Below are 18,117 nucleotides of genomic sequence, written 5' to 3'. Positions count from 1 at the left end.
CCCTGTGACTGAAGAGAAACAGTGTAGCATACAACAAACTAGCAGCACTGGCTGTAGTATACAGCCAACAGCACATACCAGAAAGACTCCTGGAATCAACTGCAGATCATAATTTTCCATCTGGGAAACACCCTCCAAAAGACAGCAGCCAGTGAAATTGGAAGTCATGGATTTTTTTTTTTTTTTAAACTGAGGAGAACGCATTCTCTTACAACAGAATCAGTAGGGAAAAATAGTACTCCTCACCATGTAAACCCTGCAATAATAATGCACTAATAAAATATTTTAGTAACACAGGAAAAGTGAGAATTATCAACGTACGAGGCTAGAATTTTATTTCTCCCATAAACACAGCGTAATTTAACAGAAAAACTGAAGTTGAGTCATTTCTGTGAGCTCAAAACTTCCTTGTGCCCTTGCCCCTTACTCCAACACAATGCAATGTACTTTAACAAGTACGTATTTCTCAACGTTTAATCAATTTCACTGACAGGAACATTTCCTTTCAATTGAGCTAAACATACCAATCCGGAAAAGAATTAAAGAGACTACAGCATCTAATAACGGTATGTTTATGATACCTGGGTTTACAGCAGGCCATTCACAATTCTCCTTCTTTCATTGCCGACTGTAGAAGCTTCTAAGAGCAGGTAAACGCGGGGAATTCTTCTGAATAACAGCGCTTCACTTAAAATACCAAAAGTTAGTCACCGCAAGAAAGACCTACCTCTATCATTACCCAACAATTTGATAGATCTACTATCAATAAAGTCCAACTGTTATATCCATTCACAATTAAAGTACTGGGAAACAGACACGGTGTCTTCGCGTGCTCCAAGAGGAGAACGACGTTTTCACGTAGGGCAGACGTCACATAGGCTGCTCATTTTGTCTCCTCTACGTTGTCGGTCACGTCACCCATCCCGTCCAGTGCATTTCTGACAATTGCTTAAATCTTTCTGAAGTTTCTGCCCAGGCAGCAGTAGCCTTTGCTGCATTCAGTGCCTTATCCACTTTGCTCAGTTCTTCTAAATGCATCAAGAAAATATTATTTATGCAGTCTTAACTGAAAACTCTTACATGTGAACAGTAGTACTTCCTGAAGTAGCTTGTGTCATCGTCTGCATATAAGATACCTGTCTATAGAAGTGACTACTATTTCTGCGCAGTTTCAGTAAAATGAAAGCAACAGTTGAACTGCTTCCAAGCTCATTAAAAATCAGGCAATTTTACTCAGACATATTTCAAATCATTTACTTTCCCCAAATATGTACGCTTTGAAGTCGTTCACGCTATCGGAAGGTGTTCAATGAAACACTTAAGTCTGAATCACATTGCACTTAAACAACAGGCTGAAATGCATTAACTTCTGACCTGCAGCAAAACTGCTGATAACAAGGAATTTTTATTTACTATATGCGCTAGGTGGACAACTTAAGAGATTGAGCTGTCAGACAGCTGTTAAGAGTCTCGGTTTACTTCCTCCTTCCACTTCCACCACCAGCAAGCATGGTGGCCACACGAATGAAGATGTTCAGCGTGTCTGTGTAGATGCCCATGCAACTAGGAGAGAAAAAAATCAAAGTTAATCCTGTTAAACAGAAAGAGTACTATTTGGCATTTCATGCCATTTCACTCGACTTCCTAAAAGCCTCCACTAAATGCCTGTAATAAAACTCAACTACAGCACGTCTTCTGCCCTCGATAAGTAAAAATACCTCCTTTATTTCACTCTACCATCTCTGCCGGCAGCATCTATTTGCAAAAAACCTTAACAGACAACATACCGTCCTCTCACAGGATTCTTTCACTTCTACACTCTCACCGCCTAACTTTGAGGGTTTTGGCGATGACTACTATGCCACTTAAAGATGATCAGATGCAAAGAAATGAGGAATTCATCTAAAATCAGACAGATGTTTACAGCGAGTAAGTTACCTGTTAGTCAGACTCATCTTGACCAAGGGTCAGTTATTCCTTCTTTCTGTAAAGCCTTGCTGAAGTTTTTCTTTTTTTAAGGTGATTAAGACTAATAATTATTACATGACTACAGAAGATTCAGCATGCTTCATCTCAGATGATACTGACATTTATTTGCAGAGATCAGCTACAAATCTTCCCAGTTATGATTCACAAAACACATTTTTTTTAATTTTATTTTATTATTATTTTTTTTTTTTACAGTTACTATCCTTCATTTCAGGCAGATGATTTCACTTTCAACTCCACTAGTTATTTTCACACGACATTTCTAAACCTCGTGATTCTTCCCTTTTAATAGAAAGATGCTTCCCAACAGCAAATAAAATACACAGCTCTTTAGAAACAAAGCATAGTTCTACACAGCTCAAAACTGTTACGCATGCCTTCAGATCTAAATACTTACGCATTGATAGGGTCGTATTTTGTTACTCCGTAATACGGAATAGTCTCTGCACGCTTGATAACATGCTGTGTATCGTAGAGCAGAAACATGCCAAAGAGTACCAATCCTCCATAAACAGCTACTGAATACAAGCCAGCCCCAAGAGCAGAAGTCGGTGGCAAGAACATGGATCCTGGAAAAGAACATGCAATAGCATTACACAAAGCTGCAGCACGTGTACTGCAATGGCTATTTCAGGCCAATTTTAACCGGACAGACCAGTTTGCAATTAGAAGCAAGCTGCACATTCTAGCAGCTTCAGTTTATTGCCCGCTCTATTTAACAGCATTGAAACGGTACGTTACCAATCGAAGAGGCGAGAACGAAGCCAAAGCCTATTCCAAGCGGTCCTCCCATGTTCAGAAATTTCTCACTTGGAGCACACATGGCCACAGTTGAGAGCCCTCCGACGATTCCAGCTGTATACCAGGCAGCTCTGATCAGCAAAGGACCACCCAAGAAAGCTAAAGGAGCCACCACTGCACCCATAACACCTAGCCAAAGTAACAAAAAAAAGCAAGTAACAGGTTTGAAATAGTCCAGGTAAAAACACCACCTACCAAAACCATATCTATTTGAGACCGATAACACGGCTTGAATCCACTCACGTGACAGAACACCTAGGCACTTGGTTGCCTTCTAGATAGGCGTACAATCTTAAGCTCAGCGATCTACTTTCCTCTGGCTTTAGAGAATACTTAAGAAAGCTCATCTTAGAATTGACAAATCAACTCCTTCAGAGCTTCAGAGACTCTGAAAACTGATAGATTTTTATTTTTGTTACAAGTCAGTCATACTTTCTACTAGAAAATCGTATCAAACCTCTACCTATTAATGACAATTAACTACAATAAATTCACTTTCTTCTTCGTAGAAACTTCAGCTCTACAAAGAAAAGTGTCATTCCGGTGCCTGATGAGTTTGTTTTTCCCAAACCACGCTTCTGGCAAAAGTTTTTATGACAGCCATTGTTACTTGAAGCACGTAACAACCGTAAGAAACGGATCTGTACTCCGTCCTACAAATCAGTTGATAACATACGATCAAGAAGCTGCAGTTTAATACCAAAACGATATCCTTCTGATCAGTTTTCATACACTTACTTATCCTGTACAGCTGAAATACGGTAAGCGTAGCGCTTAGAGAAGCTACGGTGCCAGAAAGCAATCGTGAAACCAAAGCCAATATTAACAAGTGAGTTCTATGCGGTTTGGCTCAAGTTTTGCTTAAGAATGATTTTTACAAGACTAAATATTTTACAAGACTAATAATTCTGTGATTCTGTGAATTAGAGGACACGTGAGACAACTCACTGGTCTCTGCCATCTACAGCAGCGCATAAAAATTAACAAAGCTTAGATATTATAGTAGAAGTAAGAATATAGTCATACAGAAGCAGACAACTTAACGGAAACTATAAACGCATACCTGAATGCATCATCCAAGCAAGATGTTTAGCTGCTGGACTGTTTTCATAGGATATGGACCTGACCAACATTCCAGCACCGATCATAGCAGCAAAAGTTGCACCGATTGCCTGTAAGAACAGCATTACAGAACTCAAGCTGACATACGGACAAAAGATCTCTGTTCTCCCACGTGATCTTTTCTAGCCTCCTAAGAGGTAACTTGCTCTTATCACCAAGGATTAACCACTGGATGTTGTGCTATGTTTAACCATTACTATTCCACCGCACTCAGCACGCTGAATGCGTAGGAAGCAAGCACGTCCCGTTAGTATCTTACCTGGATAATTTGTCTGCCAATACCATTTTGGCCTCAGTGAAAAGCAGAGTTTTCAAAGAACAGCACACGAAGGAGTAGAAATGCATAAAAATCTCTGATTCGATTATTAGAAAGTGACAGAAATAGCGTCTCTAGCTTCAGACAGCTATTCGTAGCAAGTTGTTACTTGCGTATGTCTGGTCAGGATAGCATAGCATTTTTTTTTCTCGCAAACGTAGCTGGTCTTCCACAAACTATCGACAAGGTACCAAAGGGGTACATCAGCATGTAATCGGATGAATCAGATTTTTAGTCAAAAAACGCCATTAGGGCACTTAGACCGCTGTCTCTGTCCTTAAAGGCTAAATCAGCGAATATCTCCTTTACCCTTCACAGCATGGTTTCTTATTTTTTATAACGACCGTTAACATTTAGCATCATTTTACAGACGCTCTAAATATAACATGAACTTACCAGCCAGGAGCCTTTTGTCATAAGGCCCATGAGTGCAGGAGATCTGCTTACTGCTACAGCTGACAGTGCTGTTAAGCCGATGCTTCCTGCGAAGTACATGTAGGTAGAGCGAATTCTGTCCTTCACACACTGTGGCCAAATACTGAAAAATAACCATTTGTACATAGCTGTACTATTAAAACACCATAATGAAGACCAACTATAAGCATATTCAAGCTAAGGATACAACGGGAGCATCCTAAGAATTGGTAGGGTTTAGAAATTTCTGTCTCGAGTTCCTCCTACAACAAAGGGGCTGAACTTGTAAATTCTTCCCGCTATACAGTGCTATTACATAATTAAAGCAACAATTACAAAGAATGCCAACTACAGTTCAATTTCATGTAGGAAGCATACATCATAGAAAGTAAAAGAGGGAAAGAGGAACAAATTTTAACTATGGAAAACTAGAAAACAGCGTATGTAAATAAACCGGGTTAAGGAAAAAAGCGTACAGAACGTGTCCTGAGCAGTAAGAAGCCCAGCGAGCTGTTCACAAAACGCTGAGTCACTGCGCCCGTGTTTATCTGCTCTAACAAGACGAGCGTGTCATTTGGAGAGCAAGAGTAACAGAACGACACGAATGAGCGCTGCTGCAGTATGATTTCATCATCCTACAGATGGGAAACTTAGGATCCCGCACAGAAGTAAGGGCTTTCTGCCCAGAGCTTAACAAAAATAAGCTACATGTATACTGGGAGACAGCAGCTACAGAAGCGACAAACAGAAGGAGGAGGGAGATTTGCTTCAAGTCTCCTTTCGTTAAAGCAAAAAGCAATCTTACTTACACTGCTCTTTCAATAGCTCCAATCTCACTGGACATGCCCATGCCATAGTAACAGAGTGCCCCCAGGCCAACCGCAGCCCCTCCAGCAACGACAAGTTTTCCCAGGCGATCAACTGTATTGAGGGGAAAAAAAATAAAAATCACGGACTCGTAACTGCTTGTTCTTGGTAGATAATACCATTTTCACACCGATTTCTTTTATTTGTAACAGCTGATCCACATTAGGCTTCTTAAAGCTTCACAGTTGCGTTACCATTTCTCAAGGAGCTTTATGTGAAACACTCTAGATTTACTCCACCACCACCACAGAGCTTCATAAAATAGAATACAAACTAAGAGACTAACCAGTAAAACGCTGGCTTTACTGGTGATCATTACATAATGAAACAGGAATAGCAACACAAAAGCAGTTAAGGAGTTCCCCCACAGAAGACTTGTGGATACTACGTCTTTTCCTATCATCCACTCTTAGTGCCTGTTTGATCGAGAGCTCTTTGGCATTACATTAGAACACAATCTTTTTTCTTTTTTTCCAGTCCTAAAACATTGTAGAACAGTACTTCCTTTTAATAACATACAGAACAAATGTAGCCAAGTGCAAGTTTTTTTTTTTTCCTTTCAAACATCTGCAATCAAAGAAGTACTAATCTCCATCAACAAGAACTCACACTGACTCAATGGTTCACAACTGTAGCTGAAAGCAGAAACAAGAAATTTCTTAGGATAAATTGGGACATACGTGCAGCAAGAACGCAGGAAAGACAAGCAGAACAACGGTCTCCAGACATTTAAGATAGGTCAAGGGTCAATTTAAAACACTAAACAATGTTTGCAGGCTATTTAGGGGTTTGAAGTAAACAGTTTCCTTCAACAGTTTTCAAGTCCAGCTTTAAAAAAATTGCCGTTTTTTAAGCAGAGATACCCCACCTTTAAGAGCAGTTTCTGCAGATGGCTCAAATGCTGCTTCTTTAATTTCCTGGCCAATTTTCCCACGCCTTACGCCCGTTCTTACTCTGGTGGCATAGCACTGTTAGATTCAAAGGTAAAATGAGAGGGATTCAGTGAAATAAAGTAAGAGAAATTCCTTTTGAAGAACTGCAGGTACAGATAAGTAACAAACCATTTCTGAAAGAAAGCAACTAACTTTCAAAACGCTGAAACACTGCCAGTCTCTCGACACACTTGCAATTGCTAGTTTGTCTCTTATTTCACCTGTGCTTCTCCCTGGAGAGGTAAAACATTGGAGCTCAGAGAGAAGAGCTAAACAACACGCTTCAGGTAACTTTGTAAAAACTATTTTCGCATGATAGAAACATAATATCAATGCAGAAGTTCTCAGTTTTAGCAAAAAATACAAAACAAAACAAGGTCAAATGCCAGCATTTCTTATGTTCTGTTCCCTGTATTAGCAACACCATAAGGATTTTTTACTCCAGTTCTCATGTAAATAACTCACATTTCACTAAGTTTTGTGCAAGAATAGTACTCCTGCCCAGTGAACAGAGCACAGCGGCATGAATTCTTTATGTTCACATCTAACCTTGATTTAGGAGAACAAACCTTGAATGAAGGCCTATTAATTGAAGGTTTCTATGATTAACATGACCCAAACAAATACAGCGTGCTGCTTCTACTGAAGCTTCAGGAACGTGCAAGAGCAGCAAAAAAATGCATATTTAAAAGCAGAAACAACTCTTCAAGTCTTCTGAAATCACTGCTGTGGTTAGGGGATACCCCTTATTAATGGAAAACAAAAATAAAACAAAAAACCAACCTGAAATCTTAAGTTAATTAAAATAGTTTTTTATGCTTACGATGAAAACACACAGAATAATCTTCTGTCAGTGAAGACTTAAGAAAACAACAGTCCAGTTTTTGGAACTGGTAGTAAGTCTCCAGATAGTCCTGCCAGAGTTCAGATTTCACACAAATCTGTGCTACGACTCTAAAATTATACTAGGAATAAAGTCTTCAGAATTAAATTTTGTACTTTAACACCGTATTTAAGACTCGTACTGGGAAACGGGACATAGGAACAGATTGGACAACAATTTCTGCTCCTCTCAACTTGCATAGTAACGCCTATTCGATGTCAATTACATTCTTTCCCTTTCCCAAGAACTTTAATGGAATACATTACTGCAAGTCTTTTAAAACGAATGCTGGGTTTTGATTACTGCCCTTCGTTCAGTAAGTTACAGCAGGTATCTCAAACAAGCAGAGGGCTCACAGGCATCCAAAACAATCACCGCAAACACAACTCCCTCGGCACAACGCTCAACCTTTCAAAGCTTACTGTACCTGGTTAGGCTGCCACAGACGAAATGCTTTTATACCAGAGTTCCTCAGAGCTGGGGAAGCCTGAGCGATGGTGGGGCGGATAGCCTGGCATGGCAGCGTCCTCAGGCACACGAGTCGTGCAGCCAGCATGTTTGCTTGGTGACAGCTTTATATACCGTGTTCCTGTAACCGCATGAGAAAGCGTGTAACAAAAGCATTTTGTTACGTGGTTTTCAGACAAAAAGTTACGCTTTATACTTATTCTCAACTACAGCACAGCCTGTAACTGAAATAATAGTAATAGACAAGTTTCACAGAGCTTTCAATCAAGGTCACCGCCTAGAACACAAGATCAGGTCACCCTGCAGCAGTTTAGACCAGAGAACAGTGACACAACTCAGACATGAATCAGCAGCATACGTAAAGAATAGCCTCTGCACTCCATAAATAGCTTAGTATCGCAACTGTTACCTTAGTTCCACAAGTGCCGTGTGCATCACGAGCAAGGAAATCAACGTTATGTGTACTTCAACAGTACAGAGTAATAACAGAAGAAGAAAATCTCACTGCTTTGAAGCACAGTGACAAAACCGTACTTTGTATCTGAAAATACCCAGAGAAACGCATCCTGCTTCTTCAGCTATGCCCTACTCTTTGCTTTTAAGTCAGAACTTACACTTAAAAGCATCGTGAATACGACTTTTTTTGAAGAAGAAGCTGGTATTTGACGCAAACTGCCTCCTGCATCAACCGCTACGCAGAGTTAAAAACAAAGTATAACACCAACGCCCCAACGCGTTCACCTGGAAATGCGGCAGTACGACGGCACCGCGGAGCCGCTGCAGTCCCCAGGGGCAAGGACGGCTATTCCTGCTATATTCAGCGGGGCTGAACAAGGAACACAGCGCAGATCTCAAGGCTGGGCCGCACCGGGAAAGCCTCCAAAAGGCCTAACGTGAGTCCACAGCCCCCCCCACCCTCTGCCAGCCCGGCTATACGCACCCCAACACAACGCGACCCAGCTCCTCTACCCGCCACCCTACAAACACAGCCCACCCCCACCCCACCGGCCCAGCCCGTCACGCACCAGCACGGCCTCAGCGCCCAGTCGATCTTACGAACGCCCTCCCGCAACACCCTCTCGGGGCCGGAAGTGACGCACCACTGACCCGCGCGGCCTCCGCGATTGGCTCGCTCCTCCCACGTGGTTCCGGAGCACGCAAGCGCCGGTGGCTCGCGGAAGCGGGGCGAAGCGACCTCCGGCAGCCTCACCGACGCCTGCCGCGCCATCTTTAATGCGGGCAGAGAAACTTCTGGAAGCTGCCGTGAGCCTCTCGCGCTGTCTCATGTAGTTCTAGCTGTCATCACTGGGACCACAACGCTACTTTATGTAGGGCCGGCTCCGAGCGCTCTCACGGCGCCTGGCGCTGCGAACGGAGCCGCTGCGCTCGCTAGGGAAGAGAGCGGCGCTAATCGTCCGCCATTTCACCCGCGGGCAGCGCGTCGCAGCGCCGCCATTTTGAGTGCGGGCGCCGCCCTGCGGCCGTCGCTCCCCGCCGCCGCCCCTGGGCTGTGTGACCTCCTCGGCTGTGTCCAGCGAGCAGCGGGTCGCTGCCGACGCAGATAAGGGCGGGAGAGCCGAGCTGCTGAGGGCGTTTTCATCTCGGTGCCCGCTGTGTGCGAAGCGTATACGGAGCGTGCTCGGCCCCGCACGCGGGGTCTGTCGCCCTGCCCTGCTCGGCCTTGCGTGTCCCCGCCGTGCGCGACCAGCAGATGGCATCGGCTCGGTGAAAATCACTGAGCGAGGCCGTAGCAGTTCCCTCTGCCCGTCTCGTTCTCCACGCCTTCCCCTCCATTTTGCCGGCTGGCACCGCGACGCGATGGCCCGGAGAGGGCTGAGTCCGGCCGCCTGCTGGTGCTGCAATGTCAGCGGTTCCAGGCCTTGGCCGTCCCGGTCAGCGGTCGGTTCCAACCGGGGCCATAAAGCTGCTGTTCGTCAGCTTGTCCGTGCAGTTAAACCTCTTTTCCGTACCGATGCGTTACCTGCTTTGTGCGCCTGAGGCGCGCTCGGGTGTAGATAAGCATGACTCACGAGCACAGAATACAACACCGTGTACATAAATCAGAGGCATGCCTGTTTCCAGCCTTGACCCAAGCAGAGCGTGTTGAGGATGCTCTCGCCTTTCCAGAACTGAACCCTCCCTTTGGCAGCTTCATTGGCAGCTTCTTTTTCCAGCCTCAGTCCAACTGGAGCTTTAAACTTTTTTCCAGACTCAGCCCTATCTCTGAAACTATCCCCATCACCAGCCTTTGGAAAGCTGCTGCAGCACTTGCCTAGAATATGGATTTCCCCAGGGATTTTCCATTTGTAGCCCTTGTTTTCATTTGAGCAGCTCCATGCCAGGTGAAGCTCTGGCTTTTAAATTTTTTTTTCTCTCCATCCCTAACCATAAGCCCTAAGCTGAACCAAAGGTCAGTGATACGTATAGCCCAGAGCCTTAACGCTGCTGGGAGAAAATTTCTTTTGGCAGCCCTATTTCTCTTTGCCAGGCTTTTTTTCCAGCTCTATCCCTGCCGCATTTCAGGCTTTCAGTTTTGTGCTAATCCTAACTTTGCGTTGAGTTATAAGCCAGGAGCTATTGAGAAACACAGCGTTCTTCAGAGGAGAATTCTTCTGGCAGCCTTAAGTTTGCTTTGGCAGACCCTCTCCAGCCCCACTCCAGCTACTGCTCTGTAGTTTCTTCCAGCCTCAACACTACATATGGGCATGGTTCTTCACAGCCAACTAAAACAGACTGTGAGGGCCTTGAGCCAGGATCAAAGACAAATATAACAAGAAAAAAAAAAAAAGCTGTTCAATACAGAATGAAGTACAGAAATAGAATGAGAGTTCCAGATAAACTTTTGAGGACTGTGAGATAAGCCTTTCTATACCTCGGAGCTTCCTTGGTTAAACCATAAGAAACTAAATATTGTGAACTGCTAGTTTGCAAAATGAAAGTCAGATGAGAGAGAACAGGTGTGGGAGAGGTTTGAAAACGCACTGGCACGTGGGATCTTAAAGAAGAATTTGAACGAGAAGAACGAAGCACAGGAAGTGTGTAAATTGCACGTGTGAGTGCCAGAGCTAGTGGGGTTCAAGGTCTGAATGTTACCTGCTCTGAAGATTGTTGACTTTCGTTTGGAGTAAATGGAAATTCTGAGCTTTGAAGTCTGTAGCCCCAAGGTCTCCTGAAACAGAACAAAGAAAAGCCAGTTTCAGTCCACAAATGTTGTTGTTTATTTAGAGGTTTGTAGTATTGATTTCAGAGTTTATAATACTCTATAATCGTTGGGTACCAAAGGATTCATTGTAATAATTAATATTTAAATGTATAATTCAGTTACGAATAGTGAAATAATAATAATTTATGCAGGGAATCAAATGTATCTCTTTCTCTATCTTTGGGGAATTTCAAGTACGATCCTCAGTCCTGCTCTGTCCCAAGTTGTTTCTTGAACAGATAGTTTTGCCAGAAGCCACTGACATCCACAAAGGACCCACACTGCAGCAAATTCAGCTGTTGAGACTGCATCATAGAAACTGACCAGCTAGCAGATACTAGCAGGTGGTCAACAAATTTAAATGCTTGAGCTAGCAAAATCAGTGATTGCACACGAGTGGGAAAACAGTGGCCTCTTACCTAAGTGAGTCTCAAACCATCTAAGAGGTTTTGAGTCAAAACTAGCAGATTGCATCCTCTCTGTTGGTGCCACTGCAACATGCCTTTCTTTCAGATAGGAAAGCAATATCTTCAGTCACTGTGCAGCCTTGTATTACTGCAGAGCTTCGCAGCAGCTAGCTGAGCTTTTGCAGTAGTTCAAGCTCACACTGACAAAAATGTGGAATAACAGCGAGACAGCAAAGCTCATTGGTGAGCTGGCAGCTAAACGCACGCATAAAAATTGCTTTTTAACACTGATGCGCTGTTCTTCATAGCACTGTGTTCAAATGCACTGTGTCCCCAACGCCTGGAGCAGAATCCAGCATTTTTTTTAACAACTTCATTAATAACCTGGACGAGGGGACAGAGTGTACCCTCAGAAGGTAGATGCAGATGACAGAAATCCATTGGTTGTGCTGCCATTTAGAGGCATCTTGGCAGGCTGGAGAACTGGGTAAATGGGAATGTCATGAAATTCGAGAAAGCAAAATGCGAACTCCTGCCCCCGGAGAGGAATAGCCCCAGCTACCAGCACCAACGGGGGCAGAGCAGCTGGAGAGCAGCTTTGCAGAGAAGGCCCGGGGCTGAACATTAGCTAGTAATGTGCCCTTCCTACAAAGAAGGCTAAAGATAACCTAGGCTGCGTTAGGTAGGGCGTTGCTTGCAGATCAAGTGAGGCTCCGTGAGTCTGTGTAATATCAACATTATGATTCCTGAAAGACCCACTTTTGTTTTTTTTTCAGAAATAACATGCACCAATAAGACATGTTTGGAAAATACGAAACGTTTTCCCCAGATGGTATAGATATATAAATATATATCAAAAGTGACATTTCCAAAGAAACAAAAATATAAAAGAAAATACCCAAAAGGTAATGTTCTTAGATGAACAGTTCCTCAGAAATCAAAAGGATAAACAGGAAAAGTTGTATTGGCATAAAAATCTCCTATGATTTAAATTTCAATAGCCCGTGTTTTCACCTACAGCAGGTTTTGCATTTGCTGGCTATCTTCTAATTACCTAGGCCAGAACAAGTTCTATATTAGAAGGTTAAATCGTGCAGGAGCAGAAGACTCCACTGTGTAGGGACTTTGAGGATTCCAAGGGGATGCGTGAGGTCAGCAGGGCAGGGTGCAGGTGCTGCCTTCCAGGCAAGATCTGGGTGAGGGATCGGCCCTTTTGCTGCTTCCCCAGCCTTTGGGCCCCCTGGAGTGACACGTCCAATCAAGGGCTGCTGCCAGGGCGTAAGGGATGTTGCTGAACAGCTGCAGTGCTCTGGGGTAAAGCCGTTCTGACTGCCTGCGCTGCCAAAGAGACTAATGCTCCCCTCCTCAAGTCTTGTATGAGAAACCAAAGAATAAAGTCAGCTGTGCTTACAGGTAAATGGTTCACGAAGGGATTTCATGTCTTGCCACGGGAACGAGGATCGCCACTAATGTAAGCATCTTCCAGGAAATACCATGTGAGGTGTTTTCAGCTGGGCGCTCTGCTTTGCCAGTCACCTGAAAGAAGAGAGTAAAACCCTTAGCTTTAGCCCTTTGCAGTCCTGAAAAGCCACGTGAGCTGCAATGAGCCCATTGCTCCGCTAAAAACTATGGTCGTCGTGAATTTTGAAACTTAAGCTTCTGACACAACAGATCTGGCATCCTTCTGCAGAAAATGACATCTCTATCAGTTGTTCACATGACTGTTTTCCTTGCCAGAAAATAAATAAATCTGCGGTTAGCGCAATTTCTCCTTAGGGTAAACCTTGCCACTGAAGCTTTTCAAGTTAGAAAAAAACTATTTTGAATTCCTGGCAGCGCTGATTCTAGCATTCCAGGTCTCTCTCCTAGCAAACCGCAGGGGACTTCTGGACTGAATTTGTTCCTGCTATTAACATGACAAAGTCACATTTATTAGGGACCTAATGTACGTATTTAACATTAGATATCATGGAATGGTACAAGCGTGAAGGGAATTTGGAGAGCCATTTTGATATGAAGTCGTGCATTTTTCATTAATTATATGTTTGACATCTGATACGGAAAATGAGGGCGACAGCATTCATTTCTATTTCTGAATTTAATGACTGTGAAAATATGTAAAGGTTTATAAACTTGAATGTCAAACCCCGAGTTCAGTAAATTGCTTAAGCTCCTGGGTAACTACAGTACTAGTTGAAAGAGCCCCTAATGTTTTGAATTTAAAGCACGCACTCAGACGGTTGCTTTAGTTGCTCGGGAGCAGTGCTTCGGTTACTCAAGTGCTCAAAGAGAGATGGAGATGAGTGCTTGGGTGAGCAAGGATCTGACACTGGATGAGCAAGGTCCTGCTCTAAGTGAATAGAGACATGGAACGTTTTGTTTACTGAAGATTCTGTTTGAATAAATTGTACGTAAAAGAACATTTGCTTTTCTTGATGTGTTTTGGAGTCTGTAGTACGAATTATTTATTTGCATCAAATAATAAAAGAAGGTAGAACAGTTTGAAAATTTTTCAGTAGAGAGGTCAAATCTACACTGATGGCACGAGGCCACTTAACCTCCAAGAAACTGCTATTCATTTTCCTTAAATAGAACAAATAATCATTTTCTTAAACGCTTCTGAGCTCTGTACTGCAGCAAAAAGTGACTTGGGGCTTTTATTAAAACTGCTGCTTGTGCTTTCCAATTACTTCTAACGTGCAGGGAGCTGTTCTTTGGCAACTTCTTGAAAAAAAAAACAACACCTCTTTGAAATTCAGTAAGCTTTGATTTAAAGTGATTGGTTTCCACCTGGATGGAGTGAAATTTTCTTCTTGGGAAGTTTATTAGTACATTAAGAGATGCAAATTAATTCATAATTCTTTCAGCTCATTCTCTTGGGAACAATTATTCGAGGAAATTATTAACGTACAAGAAAACAACAGTTAAAAATCTCAAAGGGCAACATGGGTGTGGAATATATGAAAACATTTAGACCTAGCTAATAGCGGAACTCGGTTGTAATAATAACAGTTCATAAAGCAATTTGCATTTATCTCTATTTGCAATCTGATATCAGCCACGTTGTGCACACGAGGAATCAAACACCAGCAAAGGCCCCGATGTCACCGAAGTGCTAACGAAATGCAGTGTGAGAAGCTGAACGCACGCTTCCAGGGTTTCTAGGATCACAGCCAAACGTAAGGCTCCGATCAATCCACACTTTCAGTGTCTCTGATGTATACCAGACATTTCATGATGACTGCCTTCAGAACTATCACCTCAACGTAAGCCTCTGCACTCTGCCAAACCAGCCAAATATTTTCATCTGGATAATGAACGCCTCTTGGGATGAATTTAATATTTGATGAAAACACAGCACGCAGATTTGCTTTTTGAGCCTTATTTTTTCCTCCTTTTAGTTAAGGTGTTAGCTCAGCTACTTCCCTTTCTATTTTCCTTTTCATAATTTATCCTACGTGCTTTTAATGTTATGTATCTGGTGAAAATTTCAATTTTTACCATCAGAGTCATAGCACAGGATCTTACTGGGGAACTTGCGTTTCTGCTGCTACCACTCCCTGACATCCGGACAGCAGTGTGAAAGACTGAGGGATGTGAGTGTTCTCACAACACCGTAAAACAAGCATCGCTACAGAGGGAATTTCGTCCCTAACACAGACATTAGATTGTCTTGAAGAAGTCAACCTTTCAAACTTTAAGCGTAATAGACATCAGTCAGGTTGCTGTTGTTGAACAGTGTCAGTTTCCTTCAGGTCTTCACACTGAAACCCACGCAGTAGCCTGAACACTGGGGCAAAATGATAAACAGGGGTGGCGCCTGAACTGAAAGCAAGGTTATGGACGTGCAGGCATAAAATTAGTTGTCCTAGACAGAAGACTGATGCCTTTCTCTACAAACTCTAAGGAGTTCCATTCACAAATCCTTACGTTTGAAAAAATAAGATGTTATCAGAATTGAGTAAGAATTGAAATAAGAACAGTTTAACGTCATGAATTGACGAAGATAAATCCTCGAGAAGAAAAGCAGACATATCTTAGGGTCACTGTACGCACAAGCCATGAGACAATATTTCTTGTGCTATTTTCTAGTGACGGCACCAGCCATGGCTTTTGGATAATGGATATAAAGGTAAAGTGAAGTCGCTTACACGTGAAAAACTACTACTGAAAGCGTTGCTCACATTGCCATTGTCCTGTGCCTGCAGCTGCCCGATGGGATTGCTGTTTCCTGCTAAGCTGGGGCAGGTGGCAGCTGCCAGGGGAGCAGCTCTGACTCAGTTAAGGCTGCTGAGAGAAACCGTGGATGACTCCCTGGCTAATGCCATCGTTGTGTGTATTTAAAAGAGCAAATGGACTTACTGGAAAAGAAGGAGGGCACACTTCATGCATAATTACGTTGTTTAACATTCCTGTGTCTACTTCCCCTAGGCTCTTTTAGCTAGCTTGTTCTCTGCCGATTCCTCCTGGAGACCTACAGCCCCACAAACCGGCAGAGAAATAGATGCCAAGGATTTGGAAGACCGTTTCTGCGAGAGAATACTGACAGGGGGCCATTACAGTTAAATCTTCAAATGAGGTTTTAAAGAAATGAAAATACAAGCACAAGCTCTGTCTGTCTGTTTGTCTATCTATCTATTTTGCCGAGGACAGGAGAATAACAGTCATTTTTCATGTCCTTCTTATTTTTCCCCTTTCAAAAGCAAACAAACAAAAAACAACTTCAAAGGAAGGGCAGGCTATGTGGGAGGTGTTGTGGGCGTCAAAGGGTGAGGCCGGAGCAGGCTTCCCGTAAGCAGAATTTTACTCTGAAATGCACTATCTTAAAGGATCAGGGCAAAGCCCTAGAGAAAATTCAAGTTAAATCATTGTTCTGGAGAAATGACTGTACTGGCTATTCTAGTTAATGGTGGTCATTTCTATACATACAGAGAGCAGACAGAGAAATGACAGTCCTTCACAAGGAGTTTCCCCCATATAGACAAGCAAAGAGGCTTAGGTTAATGTAAGAACTCGGCATGCTGCAGATAAGAGGTGAGACCTCCTCTAGAAATCAGGCTTTCTCTGCGTTTGGTTGCTGTATTTCTGGAACACGGCCCTTAGCACTGCAATCTTTCAGAGAGAAGCTTCTGATTACTACCAAAGTAGAATCTGTGGTAAAGGTGCTTGAAATGAAGACAGTGAAGCAAATCACTTTGCAGATGCAGAGCTGCCTCATTGACCCAGTGAATTCGCTTAGGCTGCCGATGTGTTCCCGTCTCCGTGCCCAAAGATTGCTTATCTAATGGAAGTGACATACCTCAGCCGGTGCAGCTTTCTTCCCAGTAACCAGGAAGCAAATGAACCGGAATGTTGATTCTCAGCTTGAAAAATAATCTTTGAAACGGATATTGTTTCACCTGTGATCATGAAAGAGAATAAGTGGTGAGCAAGCGCCATGAAAACACACAGGTTTAGTTTTAAAGATATTTATAGGAAGTCTCGCTTATGGCTAAATGATGGAGAACAGTTATAATCTGTTATACTTAATTTACTACTACATAAGTAAAAATGCACTAAGAGCAGCGTACTTGTTAAATTAAAGCTCGCTTAATGATTACACAGCAGCTGGGAATAACATCCAGTTAAAGAGTAAGCACTAAATAGATTTTTCTTCAGAATTCTTCATAATGGGAAAACAAGATGACAGAAGCCCTTTACATTTCTGCTGGTTATGAAAAGAAACAAAATATCAGAAAGGAGACTATAAGGGATTTCTTTTAAATGTTAATTTGCGGTGGATATTGGAGTGCTTATTCCTGCTGATACAACTACCGTGAGGAGGCTGCTGATTGTGCACCCCATCACAGCAGGCTGAGCTGAAGTCAGTAATAGCATCATTCAGACTGAACAGGCTGGAAAAGATTGAATAAAATACCGCTCTGGATACTACTTATCTTAATATATTTGTTGTTTCCGTTCTCATCACCGCAGTATCTGAAAATGTGATGCATAAAATCAGTAGTCACGGCAGAAACACCAAAAGTCAGATAAATGGCGGTGATTTCCTCGTTACTGAGTGAGGATTTTAGCTGAATTAGGGTTATTCTTCAGGTATGGAATAGCCTTGGTGATCCCGGGGTGGTGCTGAGAATGATGGGGATAGGTAAACAAACTTTGGAACCGTAACAGCCTTTCTGGTGATGAAAAGGTATTCTCCAAAGATTGGGCTTTGGTGTTTCATCAGGAGGCTGGGAGTTGTCTGTCCTATCTCTTCTGAATGGCCAGAAACAGAAAACACTTCTTCCGGCCATCATTTTCCTATGTCACCCTGGGTTTTTCACTCTTGTTCAAAGCTATCTCAGACCCAAACATATTAAGAGAAGGGGACATTAATGCTAGGTAATCTGTAATTTAACAATTATAAATTCCACAATATTTCCATGGCATAACTGCATACGTTGGGAAAAAAATATTTTAATTTCAAGATGAATCACAAAAGTAATTGCTGAAGTTAGATTTAGAAGCAACCCAATTATTCTAAGTATGAAAATGACTGCACCCTCATTTTTCTTCTTTTCTGTTATGCACGCATTTCAATAACGTGTTTTTTACTTCAGTACTTTACTGAAAGATTATGATTTTCTTTAATCTCAAATGTGATAAGTCCTCTACAGCAATCCAGTTTGGGATCATTTTTTGGCATCACATTTTAATGCGGGAGCTTTGAAAGTATA

At 42.6% G+C, this 18,117-nt stretch overlaps 1 protein-coding gene and 1 long non-coding RNA gene across 2 annotated transcripts in view; both read right to left on the bottom strand.

Annotated features, from left to right (window-relative positions):
- Positions 1-556: 556 nt before the first annotated feature.
- Positions 557-8,946, bottom strand: GHITM (growth hormone inducible transmembrane protein). The gene is made up of 9 exons (XM_031602483.2): positions 8,818-8,946; positions 7,752-7,913; positions 6,378-6,477; positions 5,452-5,563; positions 4,625-4,766; positions 3,854-3,962; positions 2,731-2,919; positions 2,387-2,558; positions 557-1,563 (listed from the first exon to the last, which is right to left on the bottom strand). Exons 2-9 carry the CDS (start codon positions 7,878-7,880, stop codon positions 1,476-1,478), a joined length of 1,041 nt encoding a protein of 346 aa, XP_031458343.2. The 5' UTR covers positions 7,881-7,913; positions 8,818-8,946; the 3' UTR covers positions 557-1,475.
- A 1,513-nt stretch (positions 8,947-10,459) lies between these two features.
- LOC149916989 (uncharacterized) overlaps positions 10,460-18,117 on the bottom strand; it is a 70,297-nt gene continuing 62,639 nt past the window's right edge. The window contains exons 2-4 of the long non-coding RNA XR_016468639.1: positions 16,701-16,800; positions 12,813-12,937; positions 10,460-10,961 (exon numbers count right to left, since the gene is read on the bottom strand). This is a non-coding gene — a long non-coding RNA (uncharacterized LOC149916989). The remainder of the gene's footprint in view (positions 10,962-12,812; positions 12,938-16,700; positions 16,801-18,117) is intronic.

The sequence above is a fragment of the Phasianus colchicus genome, chromosome 8 (assembly GCF_987193195.1).
Source record: "Phasianus colchicus chromosome 8, bPhaCol1.hap1.1, whole genome shotgun sequence".
NCBI lineage: Eukaryota > Metazoa > Chordata > Aves > Galliformes > Phasianidae > Phasianus > Phasianus colchicus.
This window is presented reverse-complemented; position numbering and strand designations above follow the sequence as displayed.